This window comes from Uloborus diversus, chromosome 3 (genome assembly GCF_026930045.1).
Source record: "Uloborus diversus isolate 005 chromosome 3, Udiv.v.3.1, whole genome shotgun sequence".
Lineage (NCBI taxonomy): Eukaryota > Metazoa > Arthropoda > Arachnida > Araneae > Uloboridae > Uloborus > Uloborus diversus.
The window spans coordinates 54950374-54972864 of NC_072733.1; the positions used below are offsets into that span (position 1 = coordinate 54950374).

Consider the following 22491-nt stretch of genomic DNA (forward strand, 5'->3'; position numbering starts at 1 on the left):
TGAACCTCAATAGGTGCTGCTACTTCCAGATCGACCATTCTCTCTCATTCATTCTGTAAAATTTAACATGTTACAGAGAATAAAATGTACACCAATGGCCTTGGGTCAAGCGTACCGCTCTTCTGCGCTTGTTCCAACCAAGCGGCAGGGAAACGTTTCTTCCCATCAAGATGGACACAAGGGATTCTATAGTTCATTAATGAATGATCTAGGCCATTAATGAACGATCTTTGACAACAACAAATTGCCTCCTCCAGGCTTTGGGGGTGTTGATTTACAAAATTCCCTGTGTATGTAATAGGTGTGGCAAATAGAATCGCAAGGTTTCAATGCCATAAATATAAGTAATTACAATTATATTTTAATTCGCTGTTCTTTAGTTATAAACAAACCTAAATGCTTAGGCAATTTTTAATTTTTAAAATGTAAATTTCGAAAAATCCTCGATTACTGGTAACATAAAAATATACTGTATTTTCCATAACTAAAATAAAAATTAAAAAAAAAAAAATCCAGATCGGAACAATGTACAAATCTATACTATAAATTAATTTTCTTCTATTTCAGTACCCCCCCCCCCCATAGTCCTTTATTATTATCAAATTCTTGCAATTCATAAGATTTAGAAACCGAAATGAGTATCTATCTATCCTAACCTGTTGAACTTTTGTTTTCTACAGCTGGTCTACACAATGCAAAAAAGCTTGACAATTATTGATATCTGCTCGCCTTTCATCACTGTTAGACAAATGCCATATTAGGGATAAGATTTTGTTCATTTATTTACAGCCTATGTAGATGCAGTAAATTTAAATCCAAATGACCTAGTGATCAATCGTACATTCCTTAAGAGAGCAAAAGAAAATCTTCAAGAGGTAAAAAATTAAATATCATGAATTTAAATTTAGATTTTGTAGTTATTTACAGGGATACAAAGCTACATCCAGATGTAACTGGAAAAAGAACGCCGACAGGATTACCGTGATAGCTTCAGGTCCTAATATTGAACAGCTACTCGGAATTCCTTAGATATTTCTAGAGTTGTATATGATAGCTTAGATGATAGCTCTTTATTGCTAACTGTTCTAGCTGTAGTGCTTGATACAACGACTTGCCATACCAACCGTATAAATTGTGCATGCAATTTTTAGAGCAAAAACTGAACGGTGATATATTATATTTGGATTGCCATCATCATGCACTTGAAATCGTACTGCAGAGTGTGTCCTTAAAGAAGTTCTTGCCTTTCTTAGTTCTAGATTAGATATTCAATTATTTAACTGCTTCAAAATTTTGTGGAAAGATCTCCATCATTCAGAACTTATAACATTTCAATCAAGTACACATACCACTTAAATTCTAAAAGACAAAGTTAACAACACATTATTGTTTGTAAAAAGCGGAATTGAGAAAGGTTGCAGAGAATTCTCATAACTTGTAATAATATTTCCTGGTGAATTTCCTCCTACAAGGCTATGTTTTCGGCAACCTGGAGCTTATCCCTGAACCACATGGGTGGCAAAAGGAGTTTTTGTTTGAAAATTTTTATATTTAAGAAACAATTTAAATTGACCTTACATGAAAAGAAAGCCCTTCAATGCTGTTTTACAAAGCTCTTTTACAATTAAATGCTGTACGAAGATATGGGTTTTCGCAGCAACCCAGTCGAGGTTCCTTTGAATAATACAATGTCTGAAAAACTAGCAGCGTACAAAATGACGTCAGAGTTGCAGCAGAATTAGAAAATTCATAAATCACTTATGGTATTTAGGGGATAAACAAGTAGCTTTGTCCGCATTGGATGAAGGAATTAACTTTGAAGATAGGAAAAGACTAGTCCAAAAAATATTTGTGACAAAGAACACGTGTCTGATGACTGTTTAACAAATTTCAGATAACAATAGATGATTTAGAATACTTTCTTAGAAAATATCATCCTCTTCATAGAATCAATTACGTGTCAATAAAATTGTTTGATAAGTTGCAAATACTAAAAGATTTTTTCCTATTTGATCCTGATTCACGGCAAAATGTTTAAGCTATTTAAAGGGCGGAGAGATTGTTAAAATACTGAAAATTGTGAATGATACAACTGAAAGAGGAGCACAATATTAATCGAAGAATTTCACAACTAATTTACCAAATATGAGTCACAAAGCAATTTATTTTACAGACCGTCCAAGACTATCGGAAAAAAATAAACACTATCGAGGTTCATTGAGAAAAGCGTACGATTAAGGAAAGTTTCTAAACCATTATTTCATTCTTATTCAAAGTAAAATCTTTAGATGATATAAAGTAATTAAAAAGGTTAATTTTAGTGCTACCTCATTGTAAAAATATTTTGCAAACCTAGGAGAGACGATGTACTGGGTCTGAAGTAAAAACTCAGAAGATTTGTGGGAAAATTATCAAAAGTGTTAAAGTTCAACGACCTAGGGGCACGTGTTAGTATTGATCGATCAAGTTCAAATTTTACACATGTTACTTTTTATTATAGTGTCACAAAACTAGGGGCCGTCACTTGTTGAATTCCGAATTTTTTTTTTCCCATATAAATAAGGACCACCCTAATATATATATATATGGAGGTACTAACCAAAACCATACATGACTATTCGAAACGATTTTGGGAATTCATGAAAAACATTTTCTGAATAACCTTCTATGGAAAAATATATATGTATTTATATAGATTGGTTTAATTTTGTTAATAATCTTAAGAGAAAGCTTCCAAATATAGGAATACCAATAACCATGTTATTAAATTTTTAAATTAAGACATGTCTTCATTTGATTGAATCTAATGGACATGCTTTTCTTTGATTAAAATTGTAATGAAAATGTTTTATATTGATTGAATTAAAAACAAAAACTGAATAGACATGTTGCTTTTCAATTGAAACAAGCATATGGTCATGTTTTCATTAGATTTAGGACTCTTTCAGTTTTAAAACAGAATTTAAATATGAAATGATTACAATTTTACTGAAACTTAAAATAGTGTCATAGGAAACATCCTGTCATATATGAATCAGCTGCTAACTGAATTTTTGTTCAAACTAGAAATAAATGCTTTCAAATATTCTTGAGATGGCACATTTTGCCGACCTACCACTGGTATGCAGCTAAGAGTCCTGGTTTGTCGATTTCTTGCAGTGTCCTCATCCTCTTCAATCGTCCATGGCTTGATTCTGTAGTGGAACTTTAAAGTGTTCAAAGTTTTTCATTGGGGAGAAGATTTTCTCTCCTTGTTCCTATTCCCTTTCTGCAAGACCTGCCCATCTTCTTGCTTGCATTGGCACCTCATGGAGGCAGCTGAGCAATGAGCAGGATGTTATTTACGAAGATCTAGCATGTCAGGGCCTTTTGAACCTTGTGTAGGCTTTCCTACACCAAGGGGATAGTAAACAACAACAACATACGTGCCTTTGATTTGCACCACCTCATATATGTTGCATAATTCCAGAGTGTTCCCCATATATATATATATATATATATATATATATATATATATACATTTATAAATAGATATATAGATAATATATGCCATGTAAAACAAAGGAATTTTCAAAAATGATCAGGAAGAATAAAATAAAATATAGTAAAAAATAACCTTCTATATAATTCAGTTGTTATGAATTTTAGTTTACTTACTGTCATAATCTGAGCAACGTTCATGTTTAACTCCATTATATACAACAACAGATGATAAGTTAGATGAACTAGCTGCAGAATTCTTCACTGAAAGATTTTCAAAACGCATTACATATACTGAAGATATTAGCATAAATTTTGAATTATAAGCAAAAAGTTTGATTAAACTTAGAGCATAAGATTACAAATTTAGAGTTCATAAAACATTTTTCAGAGACATTCTGTGTTATTCATTCCATTTATACGCACTGACTAATACACAGTCCAGACACATTAATGTGACCACCACATACTTTCCACGTCAGAGTTAAATAACCAATCACAGAAGGCAGGTGGCAGCACAGTGCAGTTGAGCATATACAAAGGGTGTGTGAGGGCTTCGGAAAACATTTCAATCGCCGGCGTAATGCAGAAACGAAGCGATTTATCCGACGTCCAAAAGGGCATGATCATTGGCTTTCGGGCCAAGGGTGAAAGCATTTCTGAAATGGCTGAGTTTCTGAACTGTTCGCGTCCCGCTGTGGTAAAAGTGTACTGTGCATGGCAAAATGGGACTGTCCAAAATCAGCGACATGACAAATGTGGTGCACCACGGGCCATAGATGACAGAGGCGAACAACGGTTGCGGAGATGCGTTCGGGCAGATAGACGGGCTACCGTTGAGCAACTGACCACCAAAATGAACCAAGGGGCTACCAGAAGTGTCTCCCAAACTACTATTCAGCAAACATTGCTGCGTCTGGGCCTCCGAAGCAGACCCCTGGTTCGTGCACCTATGCCGACTGCTGTTCATCGACGACGAAGGCTAGAATTTGCACCCCAGTACAGCAGCTGGACGTCCACTGAGTGGCGACAGGTAGCGTTTTCAGATGAATCGCATTTTATGCTCCATCGGACAGATGGACATTGGCGTATAAGGCGTGAAACATCTGAAAGGAACCACCCAACAACCATTGCCGGAACGGCCCAAGCTGGAGGCGGGAGCATTCTGGTCTGGGGAATGTTTTCCTGGCATTCTCTGGGTTCACTGATCACTGTGGAAGGCACGATGGATCAATACAAGTACGCATCTGTCCTTGCGGACCATGTCCACCCCTATATGCGCATTGTTTTTCCTCAGGATGATGGCATCTTCCTGCAGGACAATTGCGAGGTGCCATACAGCTGCCAGTGTACGTGCGTTGTTCGAAGAGCACCAGGATGAGTTTACCGTACTCCCCTGGCCAGCAAATTTACCTGACTTAAACCTAATCGAGCATCTGTGAGATCATCTCGATCGAGTTGTTCGTGCCATGGATCCTCAACTGCGTAATCTAGCGCAGCTGGCCACGGCATTAGAGTCGGCATGGCTCAACATCCCAGAGAACACCTTCAGGGACCTAAGTGACTCTCTTCCTGCACGTCTCGCAGCAGTCCGCTCTGCGAAAGGTGGTTATTCTGGCTCTTGACAGATGGTCACATTGATGTGACTGGACTGTGTATATTGCTATAAGAGCCCTTAGAAAAGGAAAGAAGCCCGGAGCAAAGAAAGCATGAATTAAATAAGACATGATACTATAGATGGTGCAAGCAAACTCAACAATTACTGTAATATCCTTCATCAGGACTTTTTTCAACATATTACTATCAAAACTGAATTTTTCACTCCAATAGTGGTTTCAGAATATAATTTTAACTATGCAAAAAAATTCCTAATCTTAAATTTTATTTTGGTATTGATGTATGACCAATATAGATTTTCTGTTATGCATAAATTTTTATTCAAAGAAAAGCACTTTAATGTCAGAATACAAATTTACATAGTTGAGATTGAATGAAAGTGAAAAGAAGTGGCTTTGGTTTGAATGAAATTAAAAGCTCATAGTTTATTCATAAATGTGTATGTTTTTAGTTGAGGAGTTCCTTATGTGAACAATTATTTTTCTTGGCCATATTAATGTATAAGGAAGTATAATTTTTACTTTGTTTTTATTGCATTTCTGAAGAATAACAGCAGTATAGTAAGGTTCTGAAAAATCAATTTAGTTCTAAAGCATGAACATAGAATGTAAACACACATAGATAGGCAGAGGGACCTAAATAGCTCAGTTATTTGAAGCTTTGTACATACAATATATTTTACATTTATAACAACACATTCTGAAATAATATTTGTTTTTATTTTTTAACTTTTTAAATAGGTTTTAACTAATGATTTTTTTAAACAAATCTCTTGATGAAAATGAAGCTGATTGAATTCAATGAAACCAGATAATTTTCTATTGAAATATTTACTTACCACATATGTATTCTTTTGCATACAGAATGAAATGCATTAACTCTTAAAATGCATCATCATTTGTATTATTTATAGTTAATATTTTTAAAGCAAAATCGGTAACCAAGATATATTTTAGACACAAATTGCAATTTAACATCCTGGGAAAGACTCTTTCCAACACTTTCTTTTTTCACGAAGGAAAATTCTTGTTAACACTAGAAACACGGATGGAGTCATTTTGACCCAAAAGCAATTTTGTTTCCGATTTCCTCAAAAAGTTACGAATGAAATTGAAAAAGAATTCGTGACTTTTCTTATTTTTATACCAATAATAATCTGTGAAAGTATGATACGTTAAATACTTACCACTTTTTTGTTTTTCATACTTATACCTAAAACCGCGGAATGGGTCATTTTGACCCTATTATAATCACAAGCACTAAAGTTGCAGTTCAACGTTTCCTAGAATAGGAAAAGCTTTTTCAGTTCTCTTTCCATTTCCCAGATGAAAGCAGAGCAATACTTCAAGGTCAGTAAAATGTTACTGATAACACAAGTGCAGGTGGTGGGGGGGGGGGTCTGCAGTAGTAGTAACAAGTGTTGCAGACGCCCCGCCTCCCCTAACGTTATCGTTCCTTGTGGGGAAAATGCATCTGGTTAGTGTATTCAAAAAAATGTTTTCTTTCATGTTTTTTTTTGTTTCGGCCTAGAAGGTAAAGTGGTGAACTGGCGCACATCCGGTTCCTTGTATTTCACAACTGGTTGTTCGCATTGCCTTGGATAGTTTGATTGTACCAGTCTCTTTGTTTTTTCGCGCCTTGTTTACACGGAGAAAATATTTATCTGATGTGAAAATGGCTGGAAGAAATAGGCGTAAATCAACAGTTAGCGAGGCCCTTGAATATATGCGACAATTATCGGAAAATGAATTCGAAAACGATAATGACGAAGAAATTGTTTTCAGTGATGATTAATATGTGCCCCCAGATGAGGAAAATATTTCCTCGGATGAAGATACCGTATCTAATTTTTCTGGATAATGTACTAACAGAAAAACTACTTCTGAGAGGAAAAGACAATATGTACGTAAACGAAAAAAGTTGTCAAATTCAAATCCAGATGAAATAAAATCTAGAATTTTTGTTACAAATGGCGAGGCCCTCGAATATATGCAACAATTATTGGAAAATGAATCCGAAAACAATAATGATGAAGAAGTTGTTCTCAGCGATGATGAATATGTGCCCCCAGATAAAGAAAATATTTCCTCGAATGAGGATACCGTATCTAATTTTTCTGGACAATGTAATAGCAGAAAAACTACTTCTGGGAGGAAATTTACACTACAAAGTGAAATGAATAAATGATTAAAGTTAATGGGAGATAATTTTATATCTTAATATTACATTGTATAATTTTGGTATTACTCTTGTTCATCAAAAATATTTTTTTTTACCTCTTTCTAAACATCAAAGAACCCATTTTAAGCTTTGGGTCAAATTGACCCCTGCCCGCGGTTTTAGGTATACGGAAATTTCCGCGGATCTAGTGTTAAACTTCAACTCAGCTAGGTGATTTTAAATTCTAGTATCATTATTTAAGAGAGTAGGCTAAGGGCATACTCAATGGTCATAGCAGTTTTACACATGTACATAAAATAAAGGAAAACTCTTACCTCCCTTTGTTGCAGTTGGCACATATAAAGGAGCTTCTTCGTTTCCAAACCTAGATTTAGATTTTTAAAAATGTAAATGAGTTTTATATACATTAAAAAAATTTCATTGCAAGACACAGTACATGAGAAATTCACTATCTAAAATGCTTAACTCAATTTTAGTTTTTAGCTCTTAGATAATTCTGTAAAAAAACAAAACAATTGTAGCATTTTTTGCTTTTAATGAAAATGATTATGAATGTTCCTTCCCTTGTGTTTTCAGTTGTCCATAAAGACGTTAACATTGAACTAAAAACTAGTAAATTTGTAGAAAGTGACAAATGAAAATACAGTATACTCTCGATATCTGGAGCTTCGATATCTCAAAAACCTTGATAGAAGAAAAATTATTTTTCCACTTGATTTTGCATATTTATCTAATGTTATTTTTCATTCTTATGTCAAAGAGTTTTTAATCAAGACCTTGTTATGTCAAATATTTTTCGAAGTCAAATGTACTTTTTCTGGAAAAATTGCAGTTAATTGTCTCGAAGCAACTTGAGGAATGTTTCCAAAAATTTCTCACACCCTTCATTATTTCTCTCAGGGTTTAAGAATGATTGGGAGAAGTTTATCTACTGTCACTTTCATTCTAGAGTCCGAGGGTGTCAGAAAATCTAAGTCATGAGAAGCCCAAAAAACTCACCTAAAACTTTTCGCCCCCTTCTCACGTCATTTGGTTGGAGCTTTTAACTCTACTTCCACCTTCATAAAAAAGGGAGATGAACGGAAGAGAGATACAGGGAATGGTGCAATCCTTTGTCCAACTTCTTTTGTTCCGTGGTGCTCGAGACTCGTTTGAAACCGTTATGCAACTTGGTAATCCAAATCTTTGATAAGTTTAGTAGTGGTAAATCACTACTTTTTGCTACTTCACTAAGGCGTTTTTTTATTCTTTTTTCTCTATTATTTTTGGCTCACTTTAAGAAGCAAAAAAATTTTTATTGTATTAAGACTTTTGTCCAACTTTCATTACATGTTTCCACTTATTTTTAACTATTGTGACTAATTTTTAGAATATTATTTTATTATGGTTATGACCTTGTTATCTCAAATTTCTTCTACCGTCCCTTCGACTTTGTGATATCAAGAGTATACTGTATTCTCAACCTCTTATAAACTAAATTTAAAAAAAAAAGATATTACAAAGTTATGCACATAGGTTTTAGCGAACTTAAATTTAAAATATTTAGGAATAATTACGGATAACTTTTAAAACAGTGAATTGATAATAGACTGTCTTTTCGCCACACATTGATAGGTTCTAATACTTACATTTAGACTGACCAACAGCAAAAATGCATCCGGCTCACAAATAGTTATTTCTGAAGTATTTTGTCTTACTAAACACAAAAACCACCATAAAATTGAGATTAGCTCTAGTTTTCAAGATACAAAGCCAATATGGATAATGAAATTTCACTAATGCTGTTGTTATCCTAGCAAATAGAAGCACTTCCCATGGGACTCACTGCCTTTTAAACATCGACCCCGGTTGACACAGAAAATTTCCCTACAGAAAACACAAATCGAGTTCAAAGAATTTAAATTCTGGAGGAGAGAATTGCCAAAATGAGCCTTTAGTAGATCCACCAATTTCTACTATATTGAAACTAAGGTAAGGGGAGATCATTTTTAGCAGCCCTTCAAATACGCACAATTTTGAAGACTACTCTTTCTCAAAAAAAATTTGGAGAGGAACAGAAAAACAATGCTGAAGCCATTAAAAGTTTGTTACAAGTAAGTCTTAGAGGCAGAGAAGATGAGAACTAAAAACAGTTAGCCAAATAACGTCTACAGAAGTTCTGTGATGACTGATGCAATACGCATCTCTGAAACTCCATTCCCTCAAGATTGCCCTCCAGGATGTTTTGTCTAAAAACTATAAAGTTGTAAGCAAGGGGAAAGGTTTCGCCAAGATTCCTCTGCAATAGATTGCTGATATCCCTGTGTCATCCTCACAGGGGTAGACACATCCTCAGTGTCATTGACCTGAGTTAATGCTCGTCAAATACTGCTGGACTATTACAAATTATGATCCTTTTTTTGACATACCCTGAAGCTATCAAAAATAAAGTGTTTACAGCAATAAGCTAAAAGCAACTGCTGTTTTCTGAAAAATAAACATTGTTTAACAAAACAGGACCTATTTAATTATATTTATTACACAAGATTATTTTTTCTTTTTTTTTTTTTTAAATTTGCCTTCAAATCAATGGATGGTTGCTGTGCATCTTTCTCCAGTTGGCTTTTGGGTATCTTGTGATTACAAGAGCCAATAAAAAAATCATATTACAATAACCATTTTTTTCAACTTAAAAATTAGTAAAAATTGATTTTTTAAAACCAGGATGTAGACTAAAAGTTTTTTGTTGTGTAGTGTTTTCCGGCCTATTGGCAAGATATACTGGATGCAGCATGTTGACTGGATATCTGTTGCAAAACTATTAACTACTTTTTTTAACAGCTTTTGGCTATTTTTAAGTATTGCTTAGACGTCTTGTGCAGGTGTGATAGTTCACAAAAAAAAAAAAAAAAAAATGCCAGAAAGTCTTAAAGGAAAACATGGGTGAAAGGGGTAGTCATTTTGAAAACTTTGACCCTTAATACTTAAACATGCATAATTATACACACATATCATTAAGCATACAGAATTATGACAGATTATGCATTTTTAAGTCAATATTGCAAAGTAGTTAGTGAGTTTTTGAGTCCAGTGATTTTCTACCCAGCAAACATGTGAATTTTTACATAGGGTGTTTTCACATGATATTTTTTACAGCAGGGCTATTGATTTCGAGTACTTTGCAAGGCTCAGCTAGTATACATTAATTGCTTTTGATAAACATATGCAACATATTTTCTTATATTTGAATAGTTTCTTTGTTAAAATATTATGCACACTTATAATAAAATTGTTAAAGTGTTATAAAGTTACTTATGAGCTGGTATTTAACTAATATTTTTTTTTTTTGAAAAAATTTTAAACATACCATTGACAAAAAAATCAAATGCAATAAATGTTAAATTAACAGAAGTTATTTATGCTTTGTATCCATAATGTCATTACTTTTTAAAATGAAATCAAAAGGTTCACAAAAGGTTTTCAGTTAATCCCTCACAAATATTTTGAAATATTAAAACTTGCACTAGCTATTGAATATGTGGAAAAGAATTAAATTAGATGCAATGTATAATTTTTTTAAGCAATACAATATGAAAAACAAAATTCATATTTATTGATACAGACTTGAAATATGACTTAGAGCTTTTATGTATGTGTATTAAAAAAACTTCATATTTGAAGAAAAATTAAATTAACACTATAAAGACGGAGGGGCCTGTGTGGCCCCTCGCGTAGTTTGTTGTTTAATGACTCGGATAATATCTAACGGAACTTAATGAAACTTTCTGACTTTTCATTATATGACTCTATTTGAATGCTGGTTTAATCATTTTATCATTCGCCTCATACTACTGTAAATATTGATCCTTATACCTAGAAAGACGGAAGGGGCCTCAGTGGCCCCTAAGCTTTTTTAGAATTAAAACCATTATTTTGTTCCTTTCTCCTAATTGTTGTAGCTTAAAAAATTGTCATTCACTCTTGTTTAACTTATAACCTCCTCTTTATGCAGCCGGTTGGATATGCAAATGCTTTAAACAGTACCGACTGCTTACCAGCCTAACGGTAGCCATTGCTCTTGGAAAGAAAAACTAATTCAACCTTTTGGCCGGTATAGAGAGAAAGTCTAAGAATAATTATGTACTTAGTTTTTATTTAGTCATGAAAGAAGGTTTATTGGGAATGTGGACTCACTCAGGAAGAATTTTTAAAAGAATTCACCCCAAATATAGGTAGGGGCCGCACTGGCCCCTTCAGTCTTTCTAGGTATACAGAAAATGTTAGTCGTTGTAGTGTTAAGGCATTGATTCAACATTTAACTTCAGTATTTAACACTTTACATTCTTAACAAGCACAGAATTTCATTTAAACTTTTCAATTTTACGATTGCAATAAAAATATTTTTAAAAAACATGTTTGTTTCTTTTTAAAGATGAGAAAAATCCAATTGTAATAGAGAATGAAAATGTTCACAATTTTTAAATTGAAGGCATCAAAAAAATAAATGAAAAAAAAAATTCAAATAAAATTATTTTAGAACTGTATTTTGAAGGTAACAATAAATGAAGGGCTACGGGGAAGAACGATCAAAGTCCATGTTTCTAAAAAAAACTCTGGTTAACCTATGGGAACACATAGACTATTACAGACAGTATTCAAGAGAAATATTATTCAAGCAAGAACCATCATAGTGAGTTTTAACAGGGAAGAATGAGGCTAACTTGGAAACGATTCAAGATTTCAAGCTCAAAAACATGAGGGAAATTTGAGCATGGTGGACTATGATCATTCTTCCCTGTGGCCCTTTAACTATATTAATTATCCCTGAATCAAAAATAAAATTAAATCAGATATTTAGCATATTAAATTAGCATAGTTTTCAGTTGTGTGTGCAGATACTTAATATTTTTATCTTACATTGCAGACCAGTGATGTTGCCTGCGGACCTGTACATATTCACATTGATTGGTCCAAAGAACCAATAGGATTTTTTTCTGATTTCTAATGTTCATGTATGTAATTGTGAATGAAAATCAGGTTTGTGCAATGCACAATATAGGATAGGGTACAATATTGAGCACAATATGTAATATGGGCCAAAGTAGCTTCTTATTTTCCTTCAGAAAAAAAAAGTGGAGGAGTGAAAGTGAGACTGGTCTGTGTGCAGAGTCACTTTCAAATAGTCAGAGGAGGCTTAAAAGAGGGCTTCATGACAAAAAGCATCATGTAGCCAGTACTGTTAAGTAATTGAAAAAAAATATTGCATGAAAATCAATTATTTAATTTATGAAAAACAAACATTGGTACTCTAGTACTATTTTTGTGGCACCCTAAAATAGAAGATATTCATACAAACAAATCTTTTCTCGATTTTGGAAAAAAATGAAAATTTATAGCTAAAATTTTTCGTTTCAGCTTTGGAACTCAAATGATCTAAATCACAGAGTTCTGAATTTCAGTTTGAAGCTCAACATTATTATTTTTTTCTAATCACGTTAGTTGAAAGTAAACAAAGCAAAAAGTACCCTATTTTCGACACTTTTACCCTAATATTAGCATTTTTCAGTATTTGCACGGCAAGGCAATTGTTTAGCATATGCTTTTGGTACATGAAATGTTGTTTAATTTACAGTACATAATATAAAGCATATTAAGCAAATAGAATAATTGTTTCCGTTTGATTGCAGGGATCAGAGACCATGATAGATATGAGACATAATGAGACTAGATGCATTTTCCCTTATCATATTTTATGTGCGGAAAAACATTGTTTGGTGGAAATAATGATGTGGGTTATAGACCAAAAATAAAAAGTGCAAGGAAATCTTTTAGTGCAAAAAAAAATTTGCTAATAATTTTTATCAAGGAGGTGGGGAGGGGGAGTGGTCAGCTGTGTTTTTTTCCCCCGATCAGCACTTTTTCTGTGCATTTATCATGTGGTGAGCGGATATTTTCAGGTCTAAAAACAGTGAATGCTTAAAGTGATCTAAGGCGTATCGCTAAAAAGTTGAGAAAAGTGAATTACGTTACGTGTTTAAAGAATAAGATTGTAAACTTTATATGTGTAATAAACAAACTGATATCATTAGGTGGAGAATGCATATTAATGGGCATGTTATTAGCCATGCAGGTTATGTCTCAAAAACTTGTAGAATAAGCTATGACCTTAGCCCCCCCCCCCACCCCACCTTTCCTCACTAAAAAGAAATTAGTTTCTTCTTCTCTAGAAAAAAACCTACGGACAAATCAGAAAGGAACTTTTGCTTTTGCTTCAAAAATCCATTGCAATGAAAATTTAAAGTTTAATAGGAAAAAGACTATGATATGCGAACAACTCCAACACCTGAAATATAGAATTTTTTCATGCTTCTACCTCACTTTATTAAGCAAATTTTCCAAGTTTTTAATAAATAAAGGCACAAACCTTGGTGCAGAGCCATGAGCTCCACTGTATCCAGAAGCACTGGCTCCACATTTGCTATTTTCCTCAGCAGTTAACCCAAGAACTCCACTGTATGGAGATGCAACATTGATTCCAGATTTAAACTGTGGTGCAGAATTCAGCTGAAGAAAATAATTTTATTTTTAAATTTATTTTAGTTCATAATAGAATTTTATTTAAGTCCCAGATAAGTGAGTTAGGCTGTCCTTTAAATTAAAAGTACTCATAGAAATTGCACACAAAATTTACTAAATTTAGCCACTCCCCCCTTCCACCACCCCCCTCCCGTCTTTTTTCCATAAAGAAACTCTAAACTTGATTTGGTTTCTGTGGAAACACTGTGAATGCGTTCTGCAACAATAGGATACAAAAGAAAGACACTTTTTCTTTTTTGAATAGACATTATTATTCATGAAGAAAAAGATGATAAGCTTAAGAAGGATTTGAGCACTTTTGTAGGAATTTGATTAAATTAATCTTGTAGCTGATCAGTTATGATAATGATTTATAATGTTACAATTTCTCTATCAATTTTTTTAATTCATAATTTTGAAGGGCAAAATTTTTCAAAAATGAATTTATAAACTATATACAGTTTATTGTTCAATTTTACGGTCCAAAATAGGAAGATTTTACTGCCAAATATTGGTACTAAATTAACAAAAATTGAACTTGATAAAATAAGCATATTCACAAAAATAATGAAACAAAAACAGCACCTTTACAAAAATAAAAATTATTTCTCAGCTTAACCCATTAAACGCCGCTACATGAACCACATTGAAAATACTTAAGTTTTAATATGTTTTGAGGTTCAATACACACCTCTAACCATATGTAGCTGAATTTTTGCATAAATATTTATTAGGTTAGGATATATGGTATGGTCCCAAAATGGGAGACTTGGCGTTTAATGGGGATAACATACAAATCCCTGCCACTATTTTGAGACTTGAAAAATATTCGACTAAATCCAGTTAGAAAACCCTAAAATCATCTTTATGTAATTAATAAAGTTAGTTATTGGTATTTTAAGTACATATTTAATATTTTCAAGCTTTAAAATAAAGAACTTGTAAGTTTTCATGAGTCCCGGATCTATAAAATTTGGGCCCCACTGCAACAAAATATGTGGAGGCCAGCTTCAGAGGCCAGCAGTGCATATTTGCAACGTTAACAAGTCTTAGTGCTAGTCATTTTCTTTTTTTTTTTTTTTTTTTTTTTCAAATTCTTGAGTCGTTGGACCCCTTAGGGACGTGCCTCCCCCCTCCCATGCCAGTTCTGCAGGCATGCTGATCTGGGTCTGGTTTTCATTCCTTTTTGTTATACATTTGTGTACGAAATGGAACTTTTCTCACACAATTTAATATGTTTTAGTGAAAAGCCTTAGGTTTTCCATATGCAAAAAGAGAAGTGGTAGGTCTCTTCAAGTAACCAGGTCGAGGATAGAGTAACGGTTAATGACAATGACTCGAAGCACTAGACTCGTATAAAACAGAACTAAGGTATGTTTGGACTGCCTAACGGTGTATTTGTTTCATCATAAATGAGGGTTTATTCAAGGTCTACATTTCGGTTGCTTCACTACATGTTTGATGAGCTGATTTAAATCATCATAATGGTTTCAGAGATTAATGGCCTGCATGCTTCAAGTTGAGGAATTAGCAATGGTTCTAGCTTCACCCATTTCATCCAATAAATAACAATAAATTGTAAAAATGCAAATTGAGATAGTTATTGCATTATATGTGATCTAAGCAATTTCGATTGATTTTTTCTTATCAATTATCCGTACAGAATCTGGCGATTCAAAAAGAAGTGATACTGCAGATCTTTTTGTAATACACTAAAATATATTATTTCCGTACTGTTTGAAACTTGTGGCAAAGTCAAAAATGCAAAAAACAGTAAAATTTTCTATTGAAATTTCTCTATTGAAATCCAACCTCCCTTATTGAAAGCCCCTGACCTAGACTTTATTGTATTTACCTCAGGGGGGAGGGACACATGGCGCTGACTGAGCTACTGACATTTGGAGGGGTGGGGGTTAATTTTAAAGCAATCTTTGATCTCATTTTAGGGGAATTTCTTCCCTGCTCTATAGAAATTCAGAGAGATGCGTCATCCTTCTTCGAGAGGATTGGCACCCCTGTTTTTCCAGAACTTTTTTCTAAATGAATAGAATGTCACTTGTTTTGATAAAAGCATCTGCTCTTGACCTTGAACAACAAAAGAGTGTTTACAATAAGAAAATACAAAGGGGGCTGTGGCTTCAACAGGAAAAATTTTTCCTATGGACCAAGTTGTTTTATTCTCATAGCTTAAATCATAGTATAATATCCTTGTCACTCCTATGTCTGGTAACTCTCATAACATTAAAATAAGCATTTTAATTTTTTGAAAGAAAATTACTGATAGTTCTAAGTTACCCGCTGTAGGTTAAGTGCAAACTGTGATCAATACAGGTTTTAAAAGTAGAGTTATAAGGAAAATTGAGATATCTAATGAACATTCTTTGCAATGTTTATTTATGAATTTTATACATATGAATTACAATTATGCCATTTACTCCAACATTTGAATGGAAATAATCACTGGGCCAAAACGATATTGTTTAGAAACTGGGGGAAAACTAGAGTCCTCTGAAAATATATGGCAGTAGTTAACTTTTAAAAAGTAGATATATCTTTGGCAGAGGATGCCCCTGATGAACTTGTACAGGTAATTGGTTTGTCTACAAAACTTGGAATGAAATTTCAAATGGAAATATTGCATTCTGCTGTTTAAGAAGGAATACAGTCATTATAGAAGGTTAGCGACAACGAATGGAACTTTTCGGTTTCGAGAAAATGCCTATCAAAAAACGTGAAAGTTTCAACATAATATGTTGTCAGAGTATACTCTATAATATCAAATCGAAATTATCACATTTGATTGGAAGTGAATGCTTTTACCATTTACAATTTTTATTAAATAACATAGTGATGCCAAGAAAAAAGTCTGTAGTCAGTGCTGACCAACAATATAAAATGTGCGAGAAAGCTGGGCCTTCATCAGCTTTAAAAGAGAAACAAAATAGGTATACTCTATAACTATGTTTAAGAATTCAAAATTCCTACAATAAATTTCAATGTAGATAAATATTTGACTTTGATTGACTGGAATTCCATTTCACTTATAAAAATTGACACTGATCTCATTTACGATGCTAAAGAAAAAACTTGACTTATAATTGTTTTTTCATTTATCCTTTCAAGTTGTTTATATGCAAAAACAGCACTTCCATTTACATTTGAATTTGTAACTGAATAGTTTTAAATCATTCGAACTAAATAGAATACTTGAAAAAGAAAGACAAATAACTAGAACAAAGAGCACGGTTGATAGCAGAGAACGAAAAGAAAGTGCGCTTTTAAAGAATATGCGTTTAGTGCGTTTGAAAGCAATTTTGCAATCGCCTAGGTCATTCAACGAACTGTATGTAAAGTATTTATTTATAAAGAGTTTCATTTCAAACATTCAAAGTTTCAAATGAGAGGTAATTATATTTTATCAATCCATTTTCATCAGTTTGATGAAATATCAGGCTAATTAAATTTCACAGTCAAATGGGCAGCTAAAGATATTATTTGATTTACCTGAAATTTTGTATGACAAATACGCTTGGTACAATGCAATTTTTCCGCATATAGGCTTTACATATTTCTCAATTTTGTTTTTTTCACTCCACCCTATTGTATAGTCTTTGATTTTTTGTTTTTGGACTCACAAATTTAACAATATTTTTTTATCTGTTAAATTTTTCATTTCTGTTGTTTTGGAATGATCAGAAACATCACTTCAAAACTTAATAAAAGGTAAACAAAAATAAAATCAACTCTGTCATTCAGTATTTAACTTCATGACATTTGAAAGCTTGCATTTGAAATGATCATGGAATACCATTAGAAGAAAATTTCTTAATAATTTTTTGTGAAATTTGGCTTGGAAAAGACTGGTTTGCTGTTCGGAAAATAGAGATTTGTTGTCTGTCCTATATAAAGCTGTGTTGAGCCAAGCACCCCTTCCCCCTTGCTACAGCAGAAGCCAAACTAAAGTTTCAATAAGAAAGAGAAATTCAATTTATTAGCTTTTTAATTTTTAAAACAACTACCCCAACAGGTGCAAAAAGATTGCATTTTTCAAAAACCGGAGTAGAAAAACAGCCTGTACAATCAGAAATACAAAAATGGAAAATAAAACGACTTCTTAATGATTTTAGAATTTGTTTCAATAAGGCTGAGATATCAATCACCGTAGAAGCAGTCTTACTAAGAAATACAAAGTATAAAATAATGCTGAAACTAAGCTCATTAAGTCTAATTTTGGATATTCTTTAAAATAAAACTGTAGAGATATCATAAGGAAATATTTTACATAAAGTTAAATTAAGAAAGAAATAACTCAAAACAACATATTCACCTCTTTCACTAAATCATGTCCATTACTCTCCAGAGGATACTCAGCCCGAAAATCAGCCTCTGTATAAGGTCGGATTAATCCTAGGGCAACAATATCTCTAACATCATCATTAACTTCAGAAGGATCCAAATACTCTCTAGTCCTTAACACTACAAACAACTTGTTAACAAAGGCTTTGGTATCTAAAGAAAAATATACACAACAAATGAATATTTTTATAACTGCTAAAATCGTATTAATGTTTCTTTATTTCATCAATTAATGGGTCATTCCATGTCAAGTGATCCAAAGTTTTTTCCCTCACCTTTTTGTATTTCTTTGAAATTTGGCTCATCGATTGTACCCTTCAAGGCAATCAAAAGTCCAAATTTTTAGATTTTTATCTCTATTATTTTTTTATTTATAACACTTTGATTTTTTAAAAAAACCCTCTTTTTTTCATGGATGCTTGAACATAAAATGGACGATAACTCAGCACCAAATACAGATAGAAAGATTTGGTAAAAAGCATTTTAAAGTACATTAGTTGCTGTTTAATGGGATATGCAACATGACTAATTTTAGAAAAATTTTAATTTTTAAAAAACAAAATTTAAATTTTAAATTTAAATTTCTCAGAAAAGGTATAATGAATTTTTTTTAAAAATTCTTAAAAATTTGTGTGTATTTTATCTTTATTTGTGCTAAGTTTCAAGTTGGGATCTCAATGGGATCATATTTTTATGAATTTTTAAATAAAATTTGACTTATGAAATAATGACATTTTTTCGGATTCTAGCTAGTTAAATATGAGGTTCTCTTACTGGGGATGGTCTAGTAAGTAGTAATTGATCATGACTATGCTTGAAATGAGCTGACATGAATTTTTTGATTAGTACCCCCCCCCCCCCCCACACACACACACACAATCACTTTTTATCTTTTTTTTTTTTCAAAACTGTATTTAAAATTAAAAAAAAAGTTGGGCACGTAAGAGTTATAATCATAATAAACTGGGAGGCACGCTGCTAAACATCAGTAGTGACTAAGCCTTATAAATGGGGAGGGGGGGTCATAAAAACTAAAAGTCAGAAAAACTTTAACAGACAAATAGAACCACTCATTTGCAGCTTTTTTTTCTTTCGGAAAGTGGGAGGGTAGGGGGGGGGGGGCAATCTGGAATGAAGCTTAACAACATGGAAGGTTATGCTCAAACTAGCAAAATTTGTTTGGTCTATAACTACTTTTAATATATCTGTAAATAGATCTCGCTGCATTGCTCTCCTTTACAACTGAAATTAAAAAGAAAACTAGCGTTAAAGAAAAGAAAAAAAACAGCTGCACTCCAAATGTTGTATAAAAATAGTTTTATGCAGACAGACATATGATCTGATGCTTAGATTTATTTTTAGTTTAGTGTGAAAAGAATGGAACAACATGGGGGGATATACTTCTATTTTGCTATGATCTTGGGGCAAACTATTTCTCTCCTCCCTTCAAAATTGAAAGTTGGTGCAGGGGTACGGGATGAAATGAATCATAACTTTCCTTATCAGATAGTGAATTAATCAAGTACACTTTGTGAAGTTCGGATTGAAAAAGAAACACTTGGTCTGAAAAAAAAAAGCATCAGGCGAGGCGTGATACTAGTATAGTGTTAATCGTATGGGTGGGGGGGGGGGGCGGAATGTACTTCGTCTTGTATTAAAGAAGAACATTTACCAGCTTTTAATATGTTTTCTATTCATTTTGTTTTATTTTACTCATTTATTTATTTTTTACATTTTGAAAATAGTTTTGAAAAAAATAATAAAAGTGGTGGTGCGGGGGGTGGGGCTTTTTCTTGCATTAAAGAAGAACATTTACCAACTTTTAATAAGTTTACTATTCATTTTGGTTTTTTATTTATTTATTTGTTATTATTATTTTTTTTACATTTTGAAAAGTTTTGAAAAAAAAGAAGAAAAAAAAGATTAAAAGTGGTGGTGGGGGGGGGGGGTTAGCTTACCAATCTACAAATTCATGTCAGCTCATTTCAAGCATAGTCATTATCAATTACTACTTACTAGACTATCCCAAGTAAGCGAACCCCATATTTAACTAGTTAGAATCTGAAAAATGTCCATTATTTCATAAGTCAAATTTTATTTAAAAATTCATAAAAATATGATCCCATTGAGATCTCAACTTGAAACTTTGTACAAATAAAGATAAAATACTCACAAATTTTTGAGAATTTTTTTAAAAAAATTCATTATACCTTTTCTAAGAAATTTAAATTTAAAATTTAAATTTCAATTTTTAAAAATTAAAATTTTTTTGAAATTAGTCATGTTTTATATCCCATTAAACAGCAACTAATGTACTTTAAAATGCTTTTTACCAAATCTTTCTATCTATATTTGGTGCTGAGTTATCGTTCATTTTATGTTCATGCATCCATGAAAAAAAGAGGGTTTTTCGAAAAATCAAAGTGTCATAAGTAAAATAATAAAAGAGATAAAAATCTAAAAATTTGGACTTTTGATTACCTTGAAGGGTACAATCGATAAGCGAAATTTCAAAGAAATACAAAAGGGTGAGGGAAAAAAATTCCCAAATTTTGGATCACTTGACATGGAATGACCCATATGCATGACTCATACTTAAAAAATGCAAAACATGCTAAAAAATTTCAGTACATAAAATTTTTAAATTTATTATATTTTTGGTACAGATGTGATATACCCCCCCCCCCCCCATTTGGCGACATTCGATTTTTTTGCACAAAATTAAAATATTTTTCTCATCAATGAGGCAATAATTTTTTATGCATGGCATCCCTGGCCAAACTAACCTGTGTTTAGCAACCCGAAGGCAATCTTACAGATCTGTTCAAACTTGTTTACTTGGGTTGTTTGGGTTTCACGCAGGAGATATACGTGGTGTTGTTTCGTGCAATATACCTTACAGGAATGCTTATTTTGTGTTAGTTTAAATTCAGTAGTTGTGTTTTGAAGTAAAAACATTAGAAAATGCCAGTTTCTTCAAACTTGAAGGTTAATTAAAAGTTAACTCCAACATGGTGTGTATCTGTAACGTGCCATTGTCATATGATGTATTGTTTTAGACTGAGTGTGAATATTTATACCATATAAAAAGGTAAGTTCTTTATTTTAGTATTCAAAAAAAAACCTCTCACTTCCAAAATTCTTTGTTTTTACAAATCCTTGAGGGGTTCTTGTAGTTTTTAACTTTATTTTTATTGTATGTAAATTAATTTTACAGAAATAGTACAGTTATTTTGTTCTAAAAGTTAATTCTTATCGATGCCACGAATTATTTAGACATTCTATTAACGTGCCTCCTTTAGGTACTGAATTTTATGTTAACAATTGAAAGTTCTTTCGGTTGTACTCTTAAAAATGCTGAATTTTATTAATAAATCTGCACAATAATGGTGCATATTTCACACTTAAAACTGTGTCATTATTGTACACTGAACGGAAGGAGCCACCCTTGGGTGTCTCCATGAAAATATACATAACTGTGACCTTACTCCGACTGTAATGTATATTAACAGTCGGAGGGATAACGGACCGAGTGGAGCGAGGTCCTGGCGAGCCCTCGGTCTCATAGTACTTTCGTAATGAGACCTCGGCTTATGAGACCAAGGGCTCGTATCCCGGAGAAATGATGAAAAAAAAATTAATGCATTAATTTCGACTTGTAATTAATACAATAATTTATTTTCATTGTATTTTAATATGTTTACAAAAAAACCCGGCCCTGTACATTTTTGAAGCATATATTCGTGATGTTTTTTGTTGTGCTTTTATGTTGTTTTTATATATATTGTGTTCTGAAGTGCTTTGATCATGTTTTTTTTATCTGATTTTTTCCTGTTGGTGCTAAAAAAGCATCGCTAAAAACGATGTATGACATATGTCGCCATACATCATTTTCTTGGCGACGCTTTCTTGCCGCCAACAGGAAAAAGTCGCCAAGGGTGGGGTATATCACATCAGTTCCATATTTTTCTTTTTAAAGTTATCAAATCTAATTCTAACACTTCAGTAAAGTTTTTTTTTTTTTTTTTTTACTTTTACAAAACTGAACATTTTTACCTATTTTACAGACATTGAATAATAGACACGTTTAGTGTGACGTCAGTGGTTGCCAGAAACACGGGGAAGTTTCCAATCATGCCGTTGCTTATGCGCGTTGCTAAGGGAGAATCAGCATAGGATCTTCGTAGGAATAGGGTTAGAGTGATGTTTAATTGATAGTTTTTTTTGGCAATTAAATGGTCTAAATAATTTTTTTAGTGGTTTCAAGTTACATATAAGCCACCTGTAGACATCATTTGACGA

General features: G+C 32.7%; 1 protein-coding gene across 1 annotated transcript in view; it reads right to left on the reverse strand.

Moving 5' to 3' along the window:
* LOC129219436 (RNA-binding protein 26-like) overlaps positions 1-22491 on the reverse strand; it is a 200673-nt gene that overhangs the window by 127966 nt on the left and 50216 nt on the right. Inside the window, exons 3-6 of the mRNA XM_054853832.1 lie at positions 18161-18342; positions 13682-13821; positions 7593-7642; positions 3658-3744 (exon numbers count right to left, since the gene is read on the reverse strand). Of these exons, the coding sequence (XP_054709807.1) occupies positions 3658-3744; positions 7593-7642; positions 13682-13821; positions 18161-18342 (459 nt within the window). The remainder of the gene's footprint in view (positions 1-3657; positions 3745-7592; positions 7643-13681; positions 13822-18160; positions 18343-22491) is intronic.